General features: G+C 42.6%; 1 protein-coding gene across 1 annotated transcript in view; it reads left to right on the top strand.

Annotated features, from left to right (window-relative positions):
• The window catches only part of LOC115176347 (pleckstrin homology domain-containing family O member 1), a 57,290-nt gene that overhangs the window by 29,900 nt on the left and 7,772 nt on the right, over nt 1–19,618 (top strand). Inside the window, exons 3-4 of the mRNA XM_029736274.1 lie at nt 15,940–16,080; nt 17,469–17,573. Coding sequence (XP_029592134.1) covers nt 15,940–16,080; nt 17,469–17,573 — 246 coding nt within the window. The remainder of the gene's footprint in view (nt 1–15,939; nt 16,081–17,468; nt 17,574–19,618) is intronic.

Raw genomic sequence — 19,618 nt, 5'->3', positions numbered from 1 at the left:
TGAGGCTCTCTTGTTCAGATATCGGTAAGTGGACTGGAGGCAGGGCATGAAAAGGATAACGAATCCAATTGTTTGTGTCATCCGTTTCGGGAAAGTACCTGTGTAATTGTGCACCCAACTCACTCAGGTGCTTCGCTATACCACATTTGACATTGTCCGTAAGCTTGAGTTAATTTGCACAAAAAACATCATACAATGATGGAAAGACCTGTGTGTTGTCCTTGTTAATGCAGACAGAGAAGAGCTCACACTTCTTAATCATAGCCTCAATTTTGTCCCGCACGTTGAATATAGTTGCGGAGAGTCCCTGTAATCCTAGATTCATGTGAGAAACTCGTCATCATGCAAGCGGTCACACAAGTGAAAATTATGGTCAGTAAAGAAAACTTTAAGCTCATCTCTCAATTCAAAAAAACGTGTCAATACTTTTCTCCTTGATAACCAGCGCACTTCTGTATGTTGTAAAAACGTTACATGGTCGCTGCCCATATCATTGCATAATGCAGAAAATACACGAGAGTTCAAGGGCCTTGCTTTAACAAAGTTAACAATTTTCACTGTAAGTGTCCAAAAACGTCTTTCAAGCTGTCAGGCATTCCCTTGGCAGCAAGAGCCTCTCGGTGGATGCTGCAGTGTAACCAAGTGGCGTCGGAGCAACTGCTTGCACGCGTGTTATCACTCCACTATGTCTCCCTGTCATGGCTTTTGCACCATCAGTACAGATACCAACACATCTTGACCACCAAAGTCCATTTGATGTTACAAAGGTGTCAAGTACTTCAAAAATATCCTCTCCTGTTGTCCTGGTTTCCAGTGGTTTGCAGAAGAGGATGTCTTCCTCGACCCCCATAAACGTAACGGACATATACCAGGAGCTGTGCCAGGCCCGCCACGTCTGTTGACTCATCCAGCTGTCACACATAGAATTCGCTGACTTGTATGCGAAGCAGTAATTGTTTCAAAACATCTCTTGCAATGTCACTGATGTGCTGTGAAACAGTGTTGTTTGATGAAGACATTGTCTGTATAGTTTTAGGGGCCTTTTCCCCCAGCATTATCCCAGCCATATCCGCGGTAGAAGCAAGAATTAAGTCCTCCACAATAGTTTGGGGCTTGCCTGTCCTAGCCACTCAGTAGCTCACCATATAAGAAGCTTCTAGCCCCTTCTTATTAATGGTATCTGTTGCTTTTATGCATGTCTTACTACTCAAAAGTCGTCTTTATTCTCGCTCCAAAAACTCCTGTGGCTTATTTTTCAAATTGGCATGTTTTGTTTCTAAATGTCTGCGCAAGAGTGAAGGTTTCATCGAGTTGTGAGATAGTACTTCTGCACATATAACACACTGTGGCTGTGGAAAGGCACTGCTCCCAATATAAGTGAACCCCAAATCAATGTAGTTCTCATCATATTTGTGCCTCTTCGATGGTCCAACGTCCCTGTCCCTAGAATTACTGATGCTAGTGTTGGATGTGCTCATGGAAGGAGAACAACTTGTGTCGTCGACAGGTGCAGGTGTAGTACTGCTGGTAGTAGCAGTACTACCAGTAGAGCTGGTATGTGTCTCTATGGGCCTTACTTTTTTAACCATTTATCAATTTTCGAGCAAACGGAATGAGCAGCAGCTACATTTGGCTAGATACAGACCATTAGTGGAATTCCCGCGAATGAGTAACGGCTAATGTGATTGGATGTTAATGATTTGACTCGGCTACCTGTATTAGACATTGTGTTGTTATTTCGCTGAATACTAGATGGTTTAATTTTATTTTTGGCAGTGAAACGATGCTACTCAGGCGAGAAAAGAACCTCACCCAAATGTATAGCCCCGTTGGAAAATATAAATGGTCTGTTTGAAAATGTGAATCACATAAATATACTTTTTTAAATGTGAATTACAGTTTTAGTTGGCGTACCCCCGACGGCATTGCGTACCCCAGTTTGGGAATACCTGTTCTAGAGAATCTCCCCTGGAGGCAGCTGGTGTGAAACAGAGTCCATGCATGTGTCCCCATAAACCATGATTTACATAGACAATGGGGCCAGTGAGCTTAAAGGGTCCCTACTTTTTAGAGGCGATTATACCATGAATGTACATCGTCACTGACATCATCCTCAATTGATCACCCTCTCAGTCAAGATTAGTCTTGCATCAGGTGTTGGTTGAAGTCAGGATACTCCTGGGATTAGAATATAAAAAATACAACAACACCTATACAGGGGACTATAATGTTCCCCTGGGGAGGTGAATGCACCAATTACAGGGCTAGCCTCATAGGCTCCACCTCCACCCAGTACCATGCGGTGATCCTCTGTAACTCTATCAGTAGCTTGTAACACCAGGCGACTGGGTTCCTTTCTTGGGACCATCTGTAAATCACTCTGGATTAAAGCGTCTGCTAAATGGCATATATTGTTATATATTATGTGGAATAATGCTTGTAAATACACAGAGGGAAAATGCATGGTTCCATCATGTACAGTCAAGATGCAGGGAATTCAGTTTTTTCAACCCAAGCACTGGCCCTTTAACCTGAAGGGACTCACCCTATGAGTGATTATAGGGTATTGGCTGCACTTTGGTGAAACTGGGGGTGGTGATTAGTGGTTACATGACACATAATCTGATGTGTTTCAGGCCTGCTTGTGACCTCACAGATATACTTTATACCACTGTAAAACATGTATCGTATATGATCATGAGTGGTAGGAGAGAGATCCAGAGTATGCTGTTTTTATTCATCAGTAACATTGGGGGATATTTTGGAGGGGCCTCATCCTTTTGGAAAGTGTTACCTTGAAAAGGAATGTCCCTACTTTAATCTCAATGCAATACATAAGAGCTGTTAATTATTCACCCAACCCCCCCCCAATCCGCAATGGAAAAAGTCCCCCGTAGTTTTGTTGGCACAGCACGTCCTCAGCCAAAATTAGCACCGGCATCTTTTGTGTGGCGAGCACTTGGGTTTCTCCTTCTCGTTGAGGGTCTATGTATAGCCAGGGCCAAGCCTTGGAATAGCTGAATGCTACAAAGAGCCTCCAACAAAGCCAGACAAGATGGCGTTTTGAGATCCGTTTCTTCCTAGGCAGGTATCAGGGCCACCGAACACAGTGCTTTGTTGTTTTTCCACCTCTGGAGTTTAATGGCTGGTCTTGAAAAGGGCCTCCTTCACAAAAGAGTCCAAACCAAGCTTGACGAGGGGACTATGTGTTCTTCATGTTCCTTGACAAGCAGATATGGGCTCCAGGCTTAACAAACACACTGTCTGGTTAACGCCTACTTCTGACACGTCACGTGAGCAGAGTCCAGCTCAGGTTCTGGCTCTGGCTACATCAGATAGGCTTCTCCTCAGATACCCTGGTCTGTCTTGACGCTAGCAGAGGTCACCTAGCCTCAACGAGTCTCCTCCTGCCCTGACCCCTAAACCCAACTGAAACAGTATTAATATATCTCCTGCCCTGACCCCTAAACTCATCTGAAACAGTATTAATATATCTCCTGTCCTGTCCTGACCCCTAAACCCAACTGAAACAGTATTAATATATCTCCTGTTCTGACCCCTAAACCCAACTGAAACAGTATTAATATATCTCCTGTCCTGACCACTAAACACATCTGAAACAGTATTAATATATCTCCTGTCCTGAGCACTAAACCCATCTGAAACAGAATCAATATATCTCCTGTCCTGACCACTAAACCCATCTGAAACAGTATTAATATATCTCCTGTCCTGACCACTAAACCCATCTGAAACAGTATTAATATATCTCCTGTCCTGACCACTAAACCCATCTGAAACAGTATCAATATATCTCCTGTCCTGACCACTAAACCCATCTGAAACAGTATTAATGTATCTCCTGTCCTGACCACTAAACCCATCTGAAACAGTATTAATATATCTCCTGTCCTGACCACTAAACCCATCTGAAACAGTATTAATATATCTCCTGTCCTGACCACTAAACCCATCTGAAACAGTATTAATGTATCTCCTGTCCTGACCACTAAACCCATCTGAAACAGTATTAATATATCTCCTGTCCTGACCACTAAACCCATCTGAAACAGTATTAATATATCTCCTGTCCTGACCACTAAACCCATCTGAAACAGTATTAATGTATCTCCTGTCCTGACCACTAAACCCATCTGAAACAGTATTAATATATCTCCTGTCCTGACCACTAAACCCATCTGAAACAGTATTAATATATCTGTCACGGTTGTCTAGGACCAGTGGAGATGTGGAATCAGGAGCAGGAGACAGAGGGCCGGAGCAACTGTGTTTTAATAATAATAGAAAAATGCAATAGCCGTAGGGCACAGGGCGCGTGGCGAAGTCCGCCAGGGGAAAACACTTTTCCCAAAATAAGCGCACTGAAAAAAAACAGCCCGGCAATATAATGGATACTAACAGGATACAATCACAACGATCCTGAGTGAACAATAAACAATCCCGCACGAGAACCCCAACTGAAAATACACACTAAATAACCCCCCACCAATGACAAACACAAAACAGGTGCGGGATAGACAGACAAAACCAAAAGACACAGAAACAACGATCGGTGGCAGCTAATAGGCCGGCGACGACGACCGCCGAGCGCCGCCCGACCGAGGAGGGGCGCCACCTTCGTTAGATACTGTGACAATATCTCCTGTCCTGACCACTAAACCCAACTGAAACAGTATCAATATATCTCCTGTCCTGACCACTAAACACATCTGAAACAGTATTAATATATCTCCTGTCCTGACCACTAAACCCATCTGAAACAGAATCAATATATCTCCTGTCCTGACCACTAAACCCATCTGAAACAGTATTAATATATCTCCTGTCCTGACCACTAAACCCAACTGAAACAGTATTAATATATCTCCTGTCCTGACCACTAAACCCATCTGAAACAGTATCAATATATCTCCTGTCCTGACCACTAAACCCATCTGAAACAGTATTAATATATCTCCTGTCCTGACCACTAAACCCATCTGAAACAGTATTAATATATCTCCTGTCCTGACCACTAAACCCATCTGAAACAGTATTAATATATCTCCTGTCCTGACCACTAAACCCATCTGAAACAGTATTAATGTATCTCCTGTCCTGACCACTAAACCCATCTGAAACAGTATTAATATATCTCCTGTCCTGACCACTAAACCCATCTGAAACAGTATTAATATATCTCCTGTCCTGACCACTAAACCCATCTGAAACAGTATTAATGTATCTCCTGTCCTGACCACTAAACCCATCTGAAACAGTATTAATATATCTCCTGTCCTGACCACTAAACCCATCTGAAACAGTATTAATATATCTGTCACGGTTGTCTAGGACCAGTGGAGATGTGGAATCAGGAGCAGGAGACAGAGGGCCGGAGCAACTGTGTTTTAATAATAATAGAAAAATGCAATAGCCGTAGGGCACAGGGCGCGTGGCGAAGTCCGCCAGGGGAAAACACTTTTCCCAAAATAAGCGCACTGAAAAAAAACAGCCCGGCAATATAATGGATACTAACAGGATACAATCACAACGATCCTGAGTGAACAATAAACAATCCCGCACGAGAACCCCAACTGAAAATACACACTAAATAACCCCCCACCAATGACAAACACAAAACAGGTGCGGGATAGACAGACAAAACCAAAAGACACAGAAACAACGATCGGTGGCAGCTAATAGGCCGGCGACGACGACCGCCGAGCGCCGCCCGACCGAGGAGGGGCGCCACCTTCGTTAGATACTGTGACAATATCTCCTGTCCTGACCACTAAACCCAACTGAAACAGTATCAATATATCTCCTGTCCTGACCACTAAACACATCTGAAACAGTATTAATATATCTCCTGTCCTGACCACTAAACCCATCTGAAACAGAATCAATATATCTCCTGTCCTGACCACTAAACCCATCTGAAACAGTATTAATATATCTCCTGTCCTGACCACTAAACCCAACTGAAACAGTATTAATATATCTCCTGTCCTGACCACTAAACCCATCTGAAACAGTATCAATATATCTCCTGTCCTGACCACTAAACCCATCTGAAACAGTATTAATATATCTCCTGTCCTGACCACTAAACCCATCTGAAACAGTATTAATATATCTCCTGTCCTGACCACTAAACCCATCTGAAACAGTATTAATATATCTCCTGTCCTGACCCCTAAACCTAACTGAACCAGTATTAATATATCTCCTATCCTGACCCCTAAACCTTATTGAACCAGTATTAATATACAGGTATCTCCTGCCCTGACCACTAAACCCATCTGAAACAGTATCAATATATCGCCTGCCCTGACCACTAAACCCATCTGAAACAGTATTAATGTATCTCCTGTCCTGACCCCTAAACCCAACTGAAACAGTATCAATATATCTCCTGTCCTGACCACTAAACCCATCTGAAACAGTATTAATATATCTCCTGTCCTGACCACTAAACCCAACTGAAACAGTATTAATATATCTCCTGTCCTGACCCCTAAACCCAACTGAAACAGTATCAATATATCTCTTGTCCTGACCACTAAACCCATCTGAAACAGTATTAATATATCTCCTGTCCTGACCCCTAAACTCATCTGAAACAGTATTAATATATCTCCTGCCCTGACCCCTAAACTCATCTGAAACAGTATTAATATATCTCCTGTCCTGTCCTGACCCCTAAACCCAACTGAAACAGTATTAATATATCTCCTGTTCTGACCCCTAAACCCAACTGAAACAGTATTAATATATCTCCTGTCCTGACCACTAAACACATCTGAAACAGTATTAATATATCTCCTGTCCTGAGCACTAAACCCATCTGAAACAGAATCAATATATCTCCTGTCCTGACCACTAAACCCATCTGAAACAGTATTAATATATCTCCTGTCCTGACCACTAAACCCATCTGAAACAGTATTAATATATCTCCTGTCCTGACCACTAAACCCATCTGAAACAGTATCAATATATCTCCTGTCCTGACCACTAAACCCATCTGAAACAGTATTAATGTATCTCCTGTCCTGACCACTAAACCCATCTGAAACAGTATTAATATATCTCCTGTCCTGACCACTAAACCCATCTGAAACAGTATTAATATATCTCCTGTCCTGACCACTAAACCCATCTGAAACAGTATTAATGTATCTCCTGTCCTGACCACTAAACCCATCTGAAACAGTATTAATATATCTCCTGTCCTGACCACTAAACCCATCTGAAACAGTATTAATATATCTCCTGTCCTGACCACTAAACCCATCTGAAACAGTATTAATGTATCTCCTGTCCTGACCACTAAACCCATCTGAAACAGTATTAATATATCTCCTGTCCTGACCACTAAACCCATCTGAAACAGTATTAATATATCTGTCACGGTTGTCTAGGACCAGTGGAGATGTGGAATCAGGAGCAGGAGACAGAGGGCCGGAGCAACTGTGTTTTAATAATAATAGAAAAATGCAATAGCCGTAGGGCACAGGGCGCGTGGCGAAGTCCGCCAGGGGAAAACACTTTTCCCAAAATAAGCGCACTGAAAAAAAACAGCCCGGCAATATAATGGATACTAACAGGATACAATCACAACGATCCTGAGTGAACAATAAACAATCCCGCACGAGAACCCCAACTGAAAATACACACTAAATAACCCCCCACCAATGACAAACACAAAACAGGTGCGGGATAGACAGACAAAACCAAAAGACACAGAAACAACGATCGGTGGCAGCTAATAGGCCGGCGACGACGACCGCCGAGCGCCGCCCGACCGAGGAGGGGCGCCACCTTCGTTAGATACTGTGACAATATCTCCTGTCCTGACCACTAAACCCAACTGAAACAGTATCAATATATCTCCTGTCCTGACCACTAAACACATCTGAAACAGTATTAATATATCTCCTGTCCTGACCACTAAACCCATCTGAAACAGAATCAATATATCTCCTGTCCTGACCACTAAACCCATCTGAAACAGTATTAATATATCTCCTGTCCTGACCACTAAACCCAACTGAAACAGTATTAATATATCTCCTGTCCTGACCACTAAACCCATCTGAAACAGTATCAATATATCTCCTGTCCTGACCACTAAACCCATCTGAAACAGTATTAATATATCTCCTGTCCTGACCACTAAACCCATCTGAAACAGTATTAATATATCTCCTGTCCTGACCACTAAACCCATCTGAAACAGTATTAATATATCTCCTGTCCTGACCCCTAAACCTAACTGAACCAGTATTAATATATCTCCTATCCTGACCCCTAAACCTTATTGAACCAGTATTAATATACAGGTATCTCCTGCCCTGACCACTAAACCCATCTGAAACAGTATCAATATATCGCCTGCCCTGACCACTAAACCCATCTGAAACAGTATTAATGTATCTCCTGTCCTGACCCCTAAACCCAACTGAAACAGTATCAATATATCTCCTGTCCTGACCACTAAACCCATCTGAAACAGTATTAATATATCTCCTGTCCTGACCACTAAACCCAACTGAAACAGTATTAATATATCTCCTGTCCTGACCCCTAAACCCAACTGAAACAGTATCAATATATCTCTTGTCCTGACCACTAAACCCATCTGAAACAGTATTAATATATCTCCTGTCCTGACCACTAAACCCATCTGAAACAGTATTAATGTATCTCCTGTCCTGACCACTAAACCCATCTGAAACAGTATTAATGTATCTCCTGTCCTGACCACTAAACCCAACTGAAACAGTATCAATATATCTCTTGTCCTGACCACTAAACCCATCTGAAACAGTATTAATATATCTCCTGTCCTGACCACTAAACCCATCTGAAACAGTATTAATGTATCTCCTGTCCTGACCACTAAACCCAACTGAAACAGTATCAATATATCTCTTGTCCTGACCACTAAACCCATCTGAAACAGTATTAATATATCTCCTGTCCTGACCACTAAACCCATCTGAAACAGTATTAATGTATCTCCTGTCCTGACCACTAAACCCATCTGAAACAGTATTAATGTATCTCCTGTCCTGACCATGTTGGCCTGACCACTGCATTCTGGAGGCACCTCTGAGAGGGAAGAAGAGTGTAGAGTCAAAGTTGACTGGACTAGCGTTGGCATTGCCCTGCTACCTATCCTGTCCTGCTGTCTCCCAGGTCCAGCCATGCGTCCAGCCATGTGTGTGTCCTACAGCTTCTGCCCAGTTTGATCAGTCTCTGTCCTGCTCCACTAATGGAAATTGATTGCCACTTAGCGAGGGCCTAGTTGTGCTGAGGCGTCAAGTGACGTCAGCGCAGGTCCTGCTGTGTGCTGGGAACCAGTTGAGAGAGAGGCTTTCTGACAGTAAACCAACCAGGGTGATGTTTGAGGCATAGCATGGTCACACCATGTCTGGTCTTCTCCCTCCTGAAATCATACAGTGGACAGTACTGGGTGTCTCTCCACTCAACTACAGGAAGTCATAGAAGACGACAAGGTAACATGGTCATCATCATAGCTTGATGTAAGACTTCCCCAGAGTCCTGTGACTTAAAGGTGTCAGAATGAATGTGACAAGATTTGCCTTTTCATCAGAAGAAGAGAGAGGAAAGAACTGGTGTCTGTGGATAGACAGTATGGTGGATAGACAGTGTCGTGGATAGACAGTGTCGTGGATAGACAGTATGGTGGATAGACAGTGTCGTGGATAGACAATATGGTGGACAGACAGTATGGTGGATAGACAGTATGGTGGATAGACAGTGTGGTGAATAGACAGTGTCATGGATAGACAATATGGTGGACAGACAGTATGGTTGATAGACAGTATGGTGGATAGACAGTGTGGTGAATAGACAGTGTCGTGGATAGACAATATGGTGGACAGACAGTATGGTAGATAGACAGTATGGTGGATAGACAGTGTGGTGGATAGACAGTGTGGTGGATAGACAATATGGTGGACAGACAGTATGGTGGATAGACAGTATGGTGGATAGACATTAGAGGTCGACCGAATATGATTTTTCACCGCCGATACCGATACCGATTATTGTAGGACCAAAAAGGCCGATGCCGATTAATCGGCCAATTTTAATTGAAAAAAATCTTTGTAATAATGAAAATTACAACAATACTGAATGAACACTTATTTTAACTTAATATAATACATCAATGAAATCAATTTAGCCTCAAATAAATAATGAAACATGTTCAATTTGGTTTAAATAATGCAAAAACAAAGTGTTGGAGAAGAAAGTAAAAGTGCAATATGTGCCATGTAAAAAAGCTAACGTTTAAGTTCCTTGCTCAAAACATGAGAACATATGAAAGCTGGTGGTTCCTTTTAACATGAGTCTTCAATATTCCCAGGTAAGAAGTTTTAGGTTGTGGTTATTATAGGAATTATAGGACTATTTTTCTCTATACCATTTGTATTTCATATACCTTTGACTATTGGATGTTCTTATAGGCACTTTAGTATTGCCAGTGTAACAGTATAGCTTCCGTCCCTCTCCTCGCCCCTACCTGGGCTCGAACCAGGAACACATCGACAACAGCCACCCTCGAAGCAGCGTTACCCATGCAGAGCAAGGGGAACAACTACTCCAAGTCTCAGAGCGAGTGATGTTTGAAACGCTATTAGCGCGCACCCCGCTAACTAGCTAGCCATTTCACATCGGTTACACCAGCCTAATCTTGGGAGTTGATAGGCTTGAAGTCATAAACAGCGCAATGTGAGCTGCTGGCAAAACGCACAAAAGTGTTGTTTGAATGAATGCTTACGAGCCTGCTGGTGCCTACCACCGCTCAGTCAGACTGCTCTATCAAATCATAGACTTAATTATAATATAATAAACACACAGAAATACGAGCCTTAGGTCATTAATATGGTCTAATCCGGAAACTATCATCTCGAAAACAAAACGTTTTTTCTTTCAATTAAATACGGAACCGTTCTGTATTTCATCTAACGGGTGGCATCCCTAAGTCTAAATATTCCTGTTACATTGCACAACCTTCAATGTTATGTCTTAATTACGTAAAATTCTGGCAAATTAGTTCGCAACGAGCCAGGCGGCCCAAACTGTTGCATATACCCTGACTGTGCGTGCAATGAACGCAAGTGAAATGACACAATTTCACCTGGTTAATATTGCCTGCTAACCTGGATTTCTTTTAGCTAAATATGCAGGTTTAAAAATATACACTTGTGTATTGATTTTAAGAAAGGCATTGATGTTTATGGTTAGGTAAAAAAATGAATTAAAAAAAATACAGATATCGGCAAATCGGTGTCCAAAAATACCGATTACCGATTGTTGTGAAAACTTGAAATCGGCCCTAATTAATCGGTCGACCTCTAATAGAAATGATGGTGGATAGACAGTGTGGTGAATAGATAGTGTGGTGGATAGACAGTGTGGTGGGTCGTTAGCGTGGTGGATAGACAGTATGGTGGATAGACAGTGTCATGCATACAGTCTGGGGTTATCAGTCCCAGACACTGCCACAGAGAAAGAGGAAGACAGACTCAAGTCTGGCTTTGTGGCTCTGAGCTCCAACATCATGTGACAGAGTGTGTGTGGAGGGGGGGGGGATTAAAACCAAAGTGAGTGTCAGCGCTGAGGGGGACATGTGTTGGGAGGGAGGGGGGTGGCCGTGGGTTATGATATCTCCCAAAACCTTCTGTCCAGTGCCATCTACTCCTTCAATCCTAAACCCACAGCCCAACTCACCCACCCAGGGCCACAACACATCTCCCAACAGCGGTGCCGTATAGCTGAAATCTAATCCTTTGTAACGCAGTAAACACTTTAAATCACCCAAATTTATCATGTTTATACAATGACCATTTCTGTTATTGAATTGTTATTCCTGTCTGAAAGCACAAATAAGTATTCTTATAAACCCATTTTCTAAATACATGTATTAATCTTTTTCCTGACTGGCTGTCTGGCCATCAGCTTACCAGCTAGATAACTAACAGATATCTGCCTTGTCTCAATGCAAACAGACCTTTTGATTGTTCTACGGCAGCGTTTCCCAAACTTGGTCCTCGGGACCCCCAGGGGTGCACATTTTGGTTTTTGCCCTAAAACTACATATCTGATTCAAATGATCAAAGCTTAATGATTAGTTGATTATTTGAATCAGCTGTGTAGTGCTCGGGCAAAAACCAAAACGTGCACCCCTGGGGGTCCCGAGGACCGAGTTTGAGAAACCCTGTTCTAAGGAGTGTGTATGACTCCACCAAGGTTCAGAAAACTAAAATCACGAGAGGCAGCGAGCTGTATGTGGACTCACTGAGGCACATTTATGTACAAAAGTTTAACATTATTTTAATTTATCTTTTGTACGCCCAATAAAACGTTTAACTTTATGAGGTGGATGGCTGTCATGTCGTCACACTGTCCCATGATAGACGGTCCCGTGGGGGTTGTGTCATAGGCCCACAGCCCCATGTGGCAACTGGCTGCCCCGGACCTGAACTCACAGTGCCACCCTGCCACCTGGGGAGGGTTAAGATGGTGACACTTTACTGGTGACCTCTTCCAAACCTAGAGCCATATAAATCTGTGATGCAGAGAATGTGGACGGAATCACGGAATCCAGACATTTAAACATAATTCAATGATGTTCAAACATTTATTGAACTTAGTAGGAAATCAATTACATTTGCCCAAGTTTATCATAAGAAATGAACAGACTGCATCAGTGATTCGTCTTTCCTGTAACTTCCTGAATAGGCAACGAGAATTCCCCCTGTCTGTGTATGTGAGGTGAGCACATCTACCTCTTTGTGTAGCGGTTAGCGATGATGCTAATGAAAACAGTCTTCTGGTAGATGGAAAGGCTTTCCCAAAAAACGTCTCAATGAAATGTTAACTACAAAGTAGCCTATGCTGACCTGGCACGATGATATCAGGATTATTTTCATGAATCCAGTGGCTATTTGTTTAGCAGACTCTACCATCATATGTGTGCTACAAAAACACGCTAAACAACAGCCTCATGCTAGGTGTAAACTTGAAATAAAGGGTAACTATATCCAAAAATCTAATCTTCTCAAATTTTTCCCAGACCTCAAAAGTGGTCTCCTGATGTGGTTTAAGCATTGTTGTGGACAGACACAAAGCCGTGTCTGACCTTAATCCAATTAGCTGTTGTGTTGTCACTGGGTGCTGCCTGTTCAGTCTATTGCCTTTGTCCTGGGATGTGTTTGGTGGGGGGGGACGTCAGATTAATAACACAAGTTATTAACAACCCGGAACAGGAGGGAGTTTGTGTCTAGGAAGGGTTGGGGGTTGGGGCTTATTGTGCACGTTGTGATTAGTCCAGCATGTTCCGGACCGGTTGTGTCCTTCAAGAATTGATGGCCTCCTGCCCTATCTGCACCCTGCAGTGTTATTGGATGACTGCCTTTGTTTTTATTTTAGTGACTTCGTGCCTGCTAGCCCCGCCTTTACACCATACAGCCTCACACATCACATGGGAGACATCCTTTGTATCTCTCACAGTTTTCAGGGACACAGAATACACTATTACAGTTCACACAGTTCATTCTGTTGAAGTTGACGTCTGTATTGGAGTCTTAGCTTTCTGTTCAAAATCTCCATCTATCTACTGTGTCTATCTGAAACATCTCCATCTATCTACTGTGTCTATCTGAAACATCTCCATCTATCTATTGTGTCTATCTGAAACATCTCCATCTATCTATTGTGTCTATCTGAAACATCTGTCTATTGTGTTTATCTGAAACATCTCAATCTGTCCATTGTCTATCTGAAACATCTGTCTATTGTGTCTATCTGAAACATCTCAATCTGTCTATTGCATCTATCTGAAACATCTCAATCTGTCTATTGCATCTATCTGAAACATCTCAATCTGTCCATTGTGTCTATCTGAAACATCTGTCTATTGTGTCTGTCTGAAACATCTCAATCTGTCCATTGTGTCTATCTGAAACATCTGTCTATTGTGTCTATCTGAAATATCTGTCTATTAGAAGTCGACCGATTAATCGGAATGGCCGATTTCAAGTTTTCATAACAATCGGTAATCGGTATTTTTGGACATCGATTTGCCGATATTTGTAATTCTTTTTTTTTTTAACACACCTTTATTTAACTAGGCAAGTCAGTTAAGAACACATTCTTATTTTCAATGACGGCATAGGAAGTGTATATTTTTAAACCTGCATATTTAGCTAAAAGAAATCCAGGTTAGCAGGCAATATTAACCAGGTGAAATTGTGTCACTTCTCTTGCGTTCATTGCACGCACAGTCAGGGTATATGCAACAGTTTGGGCCACCTGGCTCGTTGCGAACTAATTTGCCAGAATTTTACGTAATTATGACATAACATTGAAGGTTGTGCAATGTAACAGGAATATTTAGACTTAGGGATGCCACCCGTTAGATAAAATACGGAACGGTTCCGTATTTCACTGAAAGAAAAAACGTTTTGTTTTCGAGATGATAGTTTCCGGATTAGACCATATTAATGACCTAAGGCTCATATTTCTGTGTGTTTATTATATTATAATTAAGTCTATGATTTGATAGAGCAGTCTGACTGAGCGGTGATAGGCACCAGCAGGCTCGTAAGCATTCATTCAAACAGCACTTTTGTGCGTTTTGCCAGCAGCTCTTCGCAATGCTTCAAGCATTGCGCTGTTTATGACTTCAAGCCTATCAACTCCCAAGATTAGGCTGGTGTAACCGATGTGAAATGGCTAGCTAGTTAGCGGGGTGCGCGCTAATAGCGTTTCAAACGTCACTCGCTCTGAGACTTGGGGTAGTTGTTCCCCTTGCTCTGCATGGGTAACGCTGCTTCGAGGGTGGCTGTTGTCGATGTGTTCCTGGTTCGAGCCCAGGTAGGGGCGAGGAGAGGGACGGAAGCTATACTGTTACACTGGCAATACTAAAGTGCCTATAAGAACATCCAATAGTCAAAGGTATATGAAATACAAATGGTATAGAGAGAAATAGTCCTATAATTCCTATAATAACTACAACCTAAAACTTCTTACCTGGGAATATTGAAGACTCATGTTAAAAGGAACCACCAGCTTTCATATGTTCTCATGTTCTGAGCAAGGAACTTAAACATTAGCTTTCTTACATGGCACATATTGCACTTTTACTTTCTTCTCCAACACTTTGTTTTTGCATTATTTAAACCAAATTGATCATGTTTCATTATTTATTTGAGGCTAAATTGATTTTATTGATGTATTAAATTAAGTTAAAATAAGTATTCATTCAGTATTGTTGTAATTGTCATTATTACAAATACATTTTTAAAAAATCGAACGATTAATCGGTATCGGCTTTTTTGGTCCTCCAATAATCGGTATCAGTATCGGCGTTGAAAAATCATATTCGGTCGACCTCTACTGTCTATTGTGTATATCTGAAAAATCTGTCTATTGTGTCTATCTGAAACATCTGTCTATTGTGTCTATCTGAAACATCGCTATCTGTCCATTGTGTCTATCTGAAACATCTGTCCATTGTGTCTATCTGAAACATCTGTCTATTGTGTCTATCTGAAACATCTCCATCTGTCTATTGTCTATCTGAAACATCTGTCTATTGTGTCTATCTGAAACATCTCTATCTGTCTATTGTCTATCTGAAACATCTGTCCATTGTGTCTCTCTAAAACATCTGTCCATTGTGTCTATCTGAAACATTGCCATCTGTCCATTGTGTCTATCTGAAACATCTGTCTATTGTGTCTATCTGAAACATCTCCATCTGTCTATTGTCTATCTGAAACATCTGTCCATTGTGTCTCTCTAAAACATCTGTCTATTGTGTCTATCTGAAACATCGCCATCTGTCCATTGTGTCTATCTGAAACATCTGACACATCTGTCCATTGTGTCTATCTGTAGGTGAAGGATGAGAAGAAGATCCAGGAGGTGGTTGACCTGACGGATTACGAGCGTTCTGAGGAGCTCCGCAAGGCCAAGAGCCGCAGCAAGAAGAACCACAGCAAGTTCACCCTGCTGCGCTCCAGAACCCCAGGCAACACGGTGAGTCCACAGGAAGTGTCCACAAGAACCCAGATCTAGAACCTTGGAAAGAGCAAACCTGTACCTCAAAGTACTGTACCACAATAGCAACACAATCAATACTTACATCTTAAACACAGTGTTGAGATGAGTTTCACGGTACTGTAGCCGGACATTAACATAGTCAGATCACTTACAGCAGCCAGATTGATTGACAGGCTGATTGACACTCACCTGACCCCGCTCGCCAGACCACCACCCTGTACACCCTGTCCTTAGTCATTAGCCATGATCCCCTTTGACTCTACTTAGCTCGTCCCACCTCTGTCTCTGCCCAGAGAAACCGTCCTCCCTCTCTCTGTTCCCTCCCTCCTTATGTTCCCTCCCTTTCACAGGGACATAGTGTTCCAGACTCTCCACACCTCCAACTCCTACATCCAGTATATGATCACCAACGCTGATGGACAGACTAACTTGAGAAACAAAGTGAAAGTGTCAAATTCCCAATACTTGTAGACCATTTGAAATCTGACAGTTTACCAGTCCAGTTCACCTTTGAAACATGGAAAGGCTCTTCTGGTGAGGCAGTGATTCCACCATGACCCCTACACACACTAGGGATGGGCATTTGACGGGGTTTTTTATGTTTGAGTACTCGCATATTCGTTTTTTGAGTACTCAAATCCTTTTTTTTAATAACATGTAGAACACAAGGCCCCCGCTGGGACAAAAGATGTGTCCATTTATCTATAGACATAACCTGTATGATCCTTGGCTTGGTTTATTTTCTGTTGTGCCCTGCAAATGCACATATACAAATGGAACACTAACATGGTCTCCAAGTCATGTTCAGGCAGCCACAAAGTACAATCCACCAAATAGTTTTACAGTAATTGACACAAATGTGATCTCTGGTTAAAGGTCAAGGGCTGACTTCCTTTCCAGTACTCCATTACTCATACCCATCCCTAACACACACATGCACTCACAAAGCTGCACACACACACACACGCACACATACACACACATACACCATCTGCAGGCTCTCCCAGAACCCCCAGAGCAGCAGGAGGATAGGGTATCATGTTGGGTTGTCAGGCCAGGAAGCTTGTGTTTCAGCACACAGACAGACACAGACTGAGAGAGATTCTCAGAGTCTCACACAGCTGCAGTTTCCTGTAGCCTCAGTGGGAGAAAGAGCACCATATGGTCATATCTGTGTGTGAATGTGTGCGTGAGTGATCTGGGTTTCTGGAATGGTACCTATATGAAAGGTATCCCTTACAGATGGTTGACTGAGTACTATGCATGTTAGGATTTTCATCACTCCCCTCATGCTCAGTAACACAATATTGTGCAAGGCCCTGGCTTCTTACATTCCCAGTCTCTCTCCCCTTTGTGTCTGTCAGGTCCCTAACCTGGTGTTCCTGGCTGTTAGTCCAGAGGAGAAGGAGTCCTGGATAAACGCCTTAAATGGAGCAATCACCAGATCCAAGAACAGCATCCTGGATGAGGTGAGACACACCCCTCGATGCACCTCCACTCTCCTTCTCCTCTTCCTCTCTCTCTTATAAACAACACTTCATCTGGCACATGGCCAATTGCAAGAGGATATCTTACTGAATGCACTTTTGAGGAATGGAATCCATTGACCTGCCCCTCATTCACACACACCCTCATGACCCGACACTAAACTCCACAGCATGTTGACGTGTAAAAAGTGCTTCAGAAATAAAAGGAACTGTTATAGTATCTTACATTCTATCTTAAACTGGTTTCCTGATGAGGGCATTTTCTGGGTTTCAGTCTAGTGTAGTGTAGATGTAATGACCTCTATAAAGAAGAGAGACAGGTGGTGACTGATGGGACAGTCTTCTAGCTGAGGCTGCTGATCAAAGGATTCCCTCTCTGTTTGGGGATGATGGGATGGATCCTTCATCCCTCCTTCTCACTTGCAGGTCAATCGCCTTGATGACATCAATAGACAGACGGTAGGGGAGCAGCTTGATGGGAAATAACATGTACACACACTAAAACACACATATACATACACACACACTTCTGAGCTTTTATGCACTTAACGCATCGCGTCAACACCACCCTTATATAAGCCCACAACACACACATTTGACATAATCCCCAACACACACACGGATTGATGGATACATGCACACACACACACTGACACACGAAAGCACATGCATGCACACACATACACGCACCCTATCACACAGCTATAGATGGCCCAAACTGGACAGGTCCCTATCACACAGCTATAGATGGCCCAAAATGTACAGGTCCCTATCACACAGCTATAGATGGCCCAAACTGTACAGGTCCCTATCACACAGCTATAGATGGCTCAAACTGTACAGGTCCCTATCACACAGCTATAGATGGCTCAAACTGGACAGGTCCCTATCACACAGCTATAGATGGCCCAAAATGTACAGGTCCCTATCACACAGCTATAGATGGCCCAAACTGTACAGGTCCCTATCACACAGCTATAGATGGCCCAAACTGTACAGGTCCCTATCACACAGCTATAGATGGCTCAAACTGTACAGGTCCCTATCACACAGCTATAGATGGCTCAAACTGTACAGGTCCCTATCACACAGCTATAGATGGCCCAAAATGTACAGGTCCCTATCACACAGCTATAGATGGCCCAAACTGTACAGGTCCCTATCACACAGCTATAGATGGCCCAAACTGTACAGGTCCCTATCACACAGCTATAGATGGCTCAAACTGTACAGGTCCCTATCACACAGCTATAGATGGTCCAAACTGTACAGGTCCCTATCACACAGCTATAGATGGCCCAAACTGTACAGGTCACTATCACACAGCTATAGAAGGCCCAAACTGTACAGGTCCCTATCACACAGCTATAGATGGCTCAAACTGTACAGGTCCCTATCACACAGCTATAGATGGCTCAAACTGTACAGGTCCCTATCACACAGCTATAGATGGGAGAAGCAGAAGCACTCTCACAATGACTATCCAAATCCATGACATCACTGTTAAAGAAACAGAACGAATACAACATTGAGCTACTTTCACATAAAATAAAATACATTTAGAGGACAAATGGTCAGGCGAGTGGATGGACTCGGGAACAACAGCACCAGCACTGTGAGAGATATCAATTACCTCCAGGGCTCCAGTGTCTCTGCTGCTCAATAGCCTGATGACATCAGAGCCGGGATTCACTATTCCACCAGGATGGGGTTTCATTGCTCTCAACTGTAGGGTTATCGCAGGTGGAGTCCTACATGATGGTACACACATACTGTAGATCTATGTTGATAAACCTGCATTGAATTGCAATGCAACATTGGTTGAAAGTGTTGTATACACATAATGTATGTGTATAATAGCGAACCTAGTGCCCTTAAATACACCCTTATTTACATTTTTATTTAACCTTTATTTAACTAGGCAAGTCAGTTAAGAACAAATTGTTATTTACAATGACGGTCTAGGAACAGTGGGTTAACTGCCTTGTTCAGGGGTACTTATACTGAACACAGTACCCTGACAAGAC

The sequence above is a fragment of the Salmo trutta genome, chromosome 37 (assembly GCF_901001165.1).
Source record: "Salmo trutta chromosome 37, fSalTru1.1, whole genome shotgun sequence".
In the NCBI taxonomy this organism is placed as follows: domain Eukaryota; kingdom Metazoa; phylum Chordata; class Actinopteri; order Salmoniformes; family Salmonidae; genus Salmo; species Salmo trutta.
This window is presented reverse-complemented; position numbering and strand designations above follow the sequence as displayed.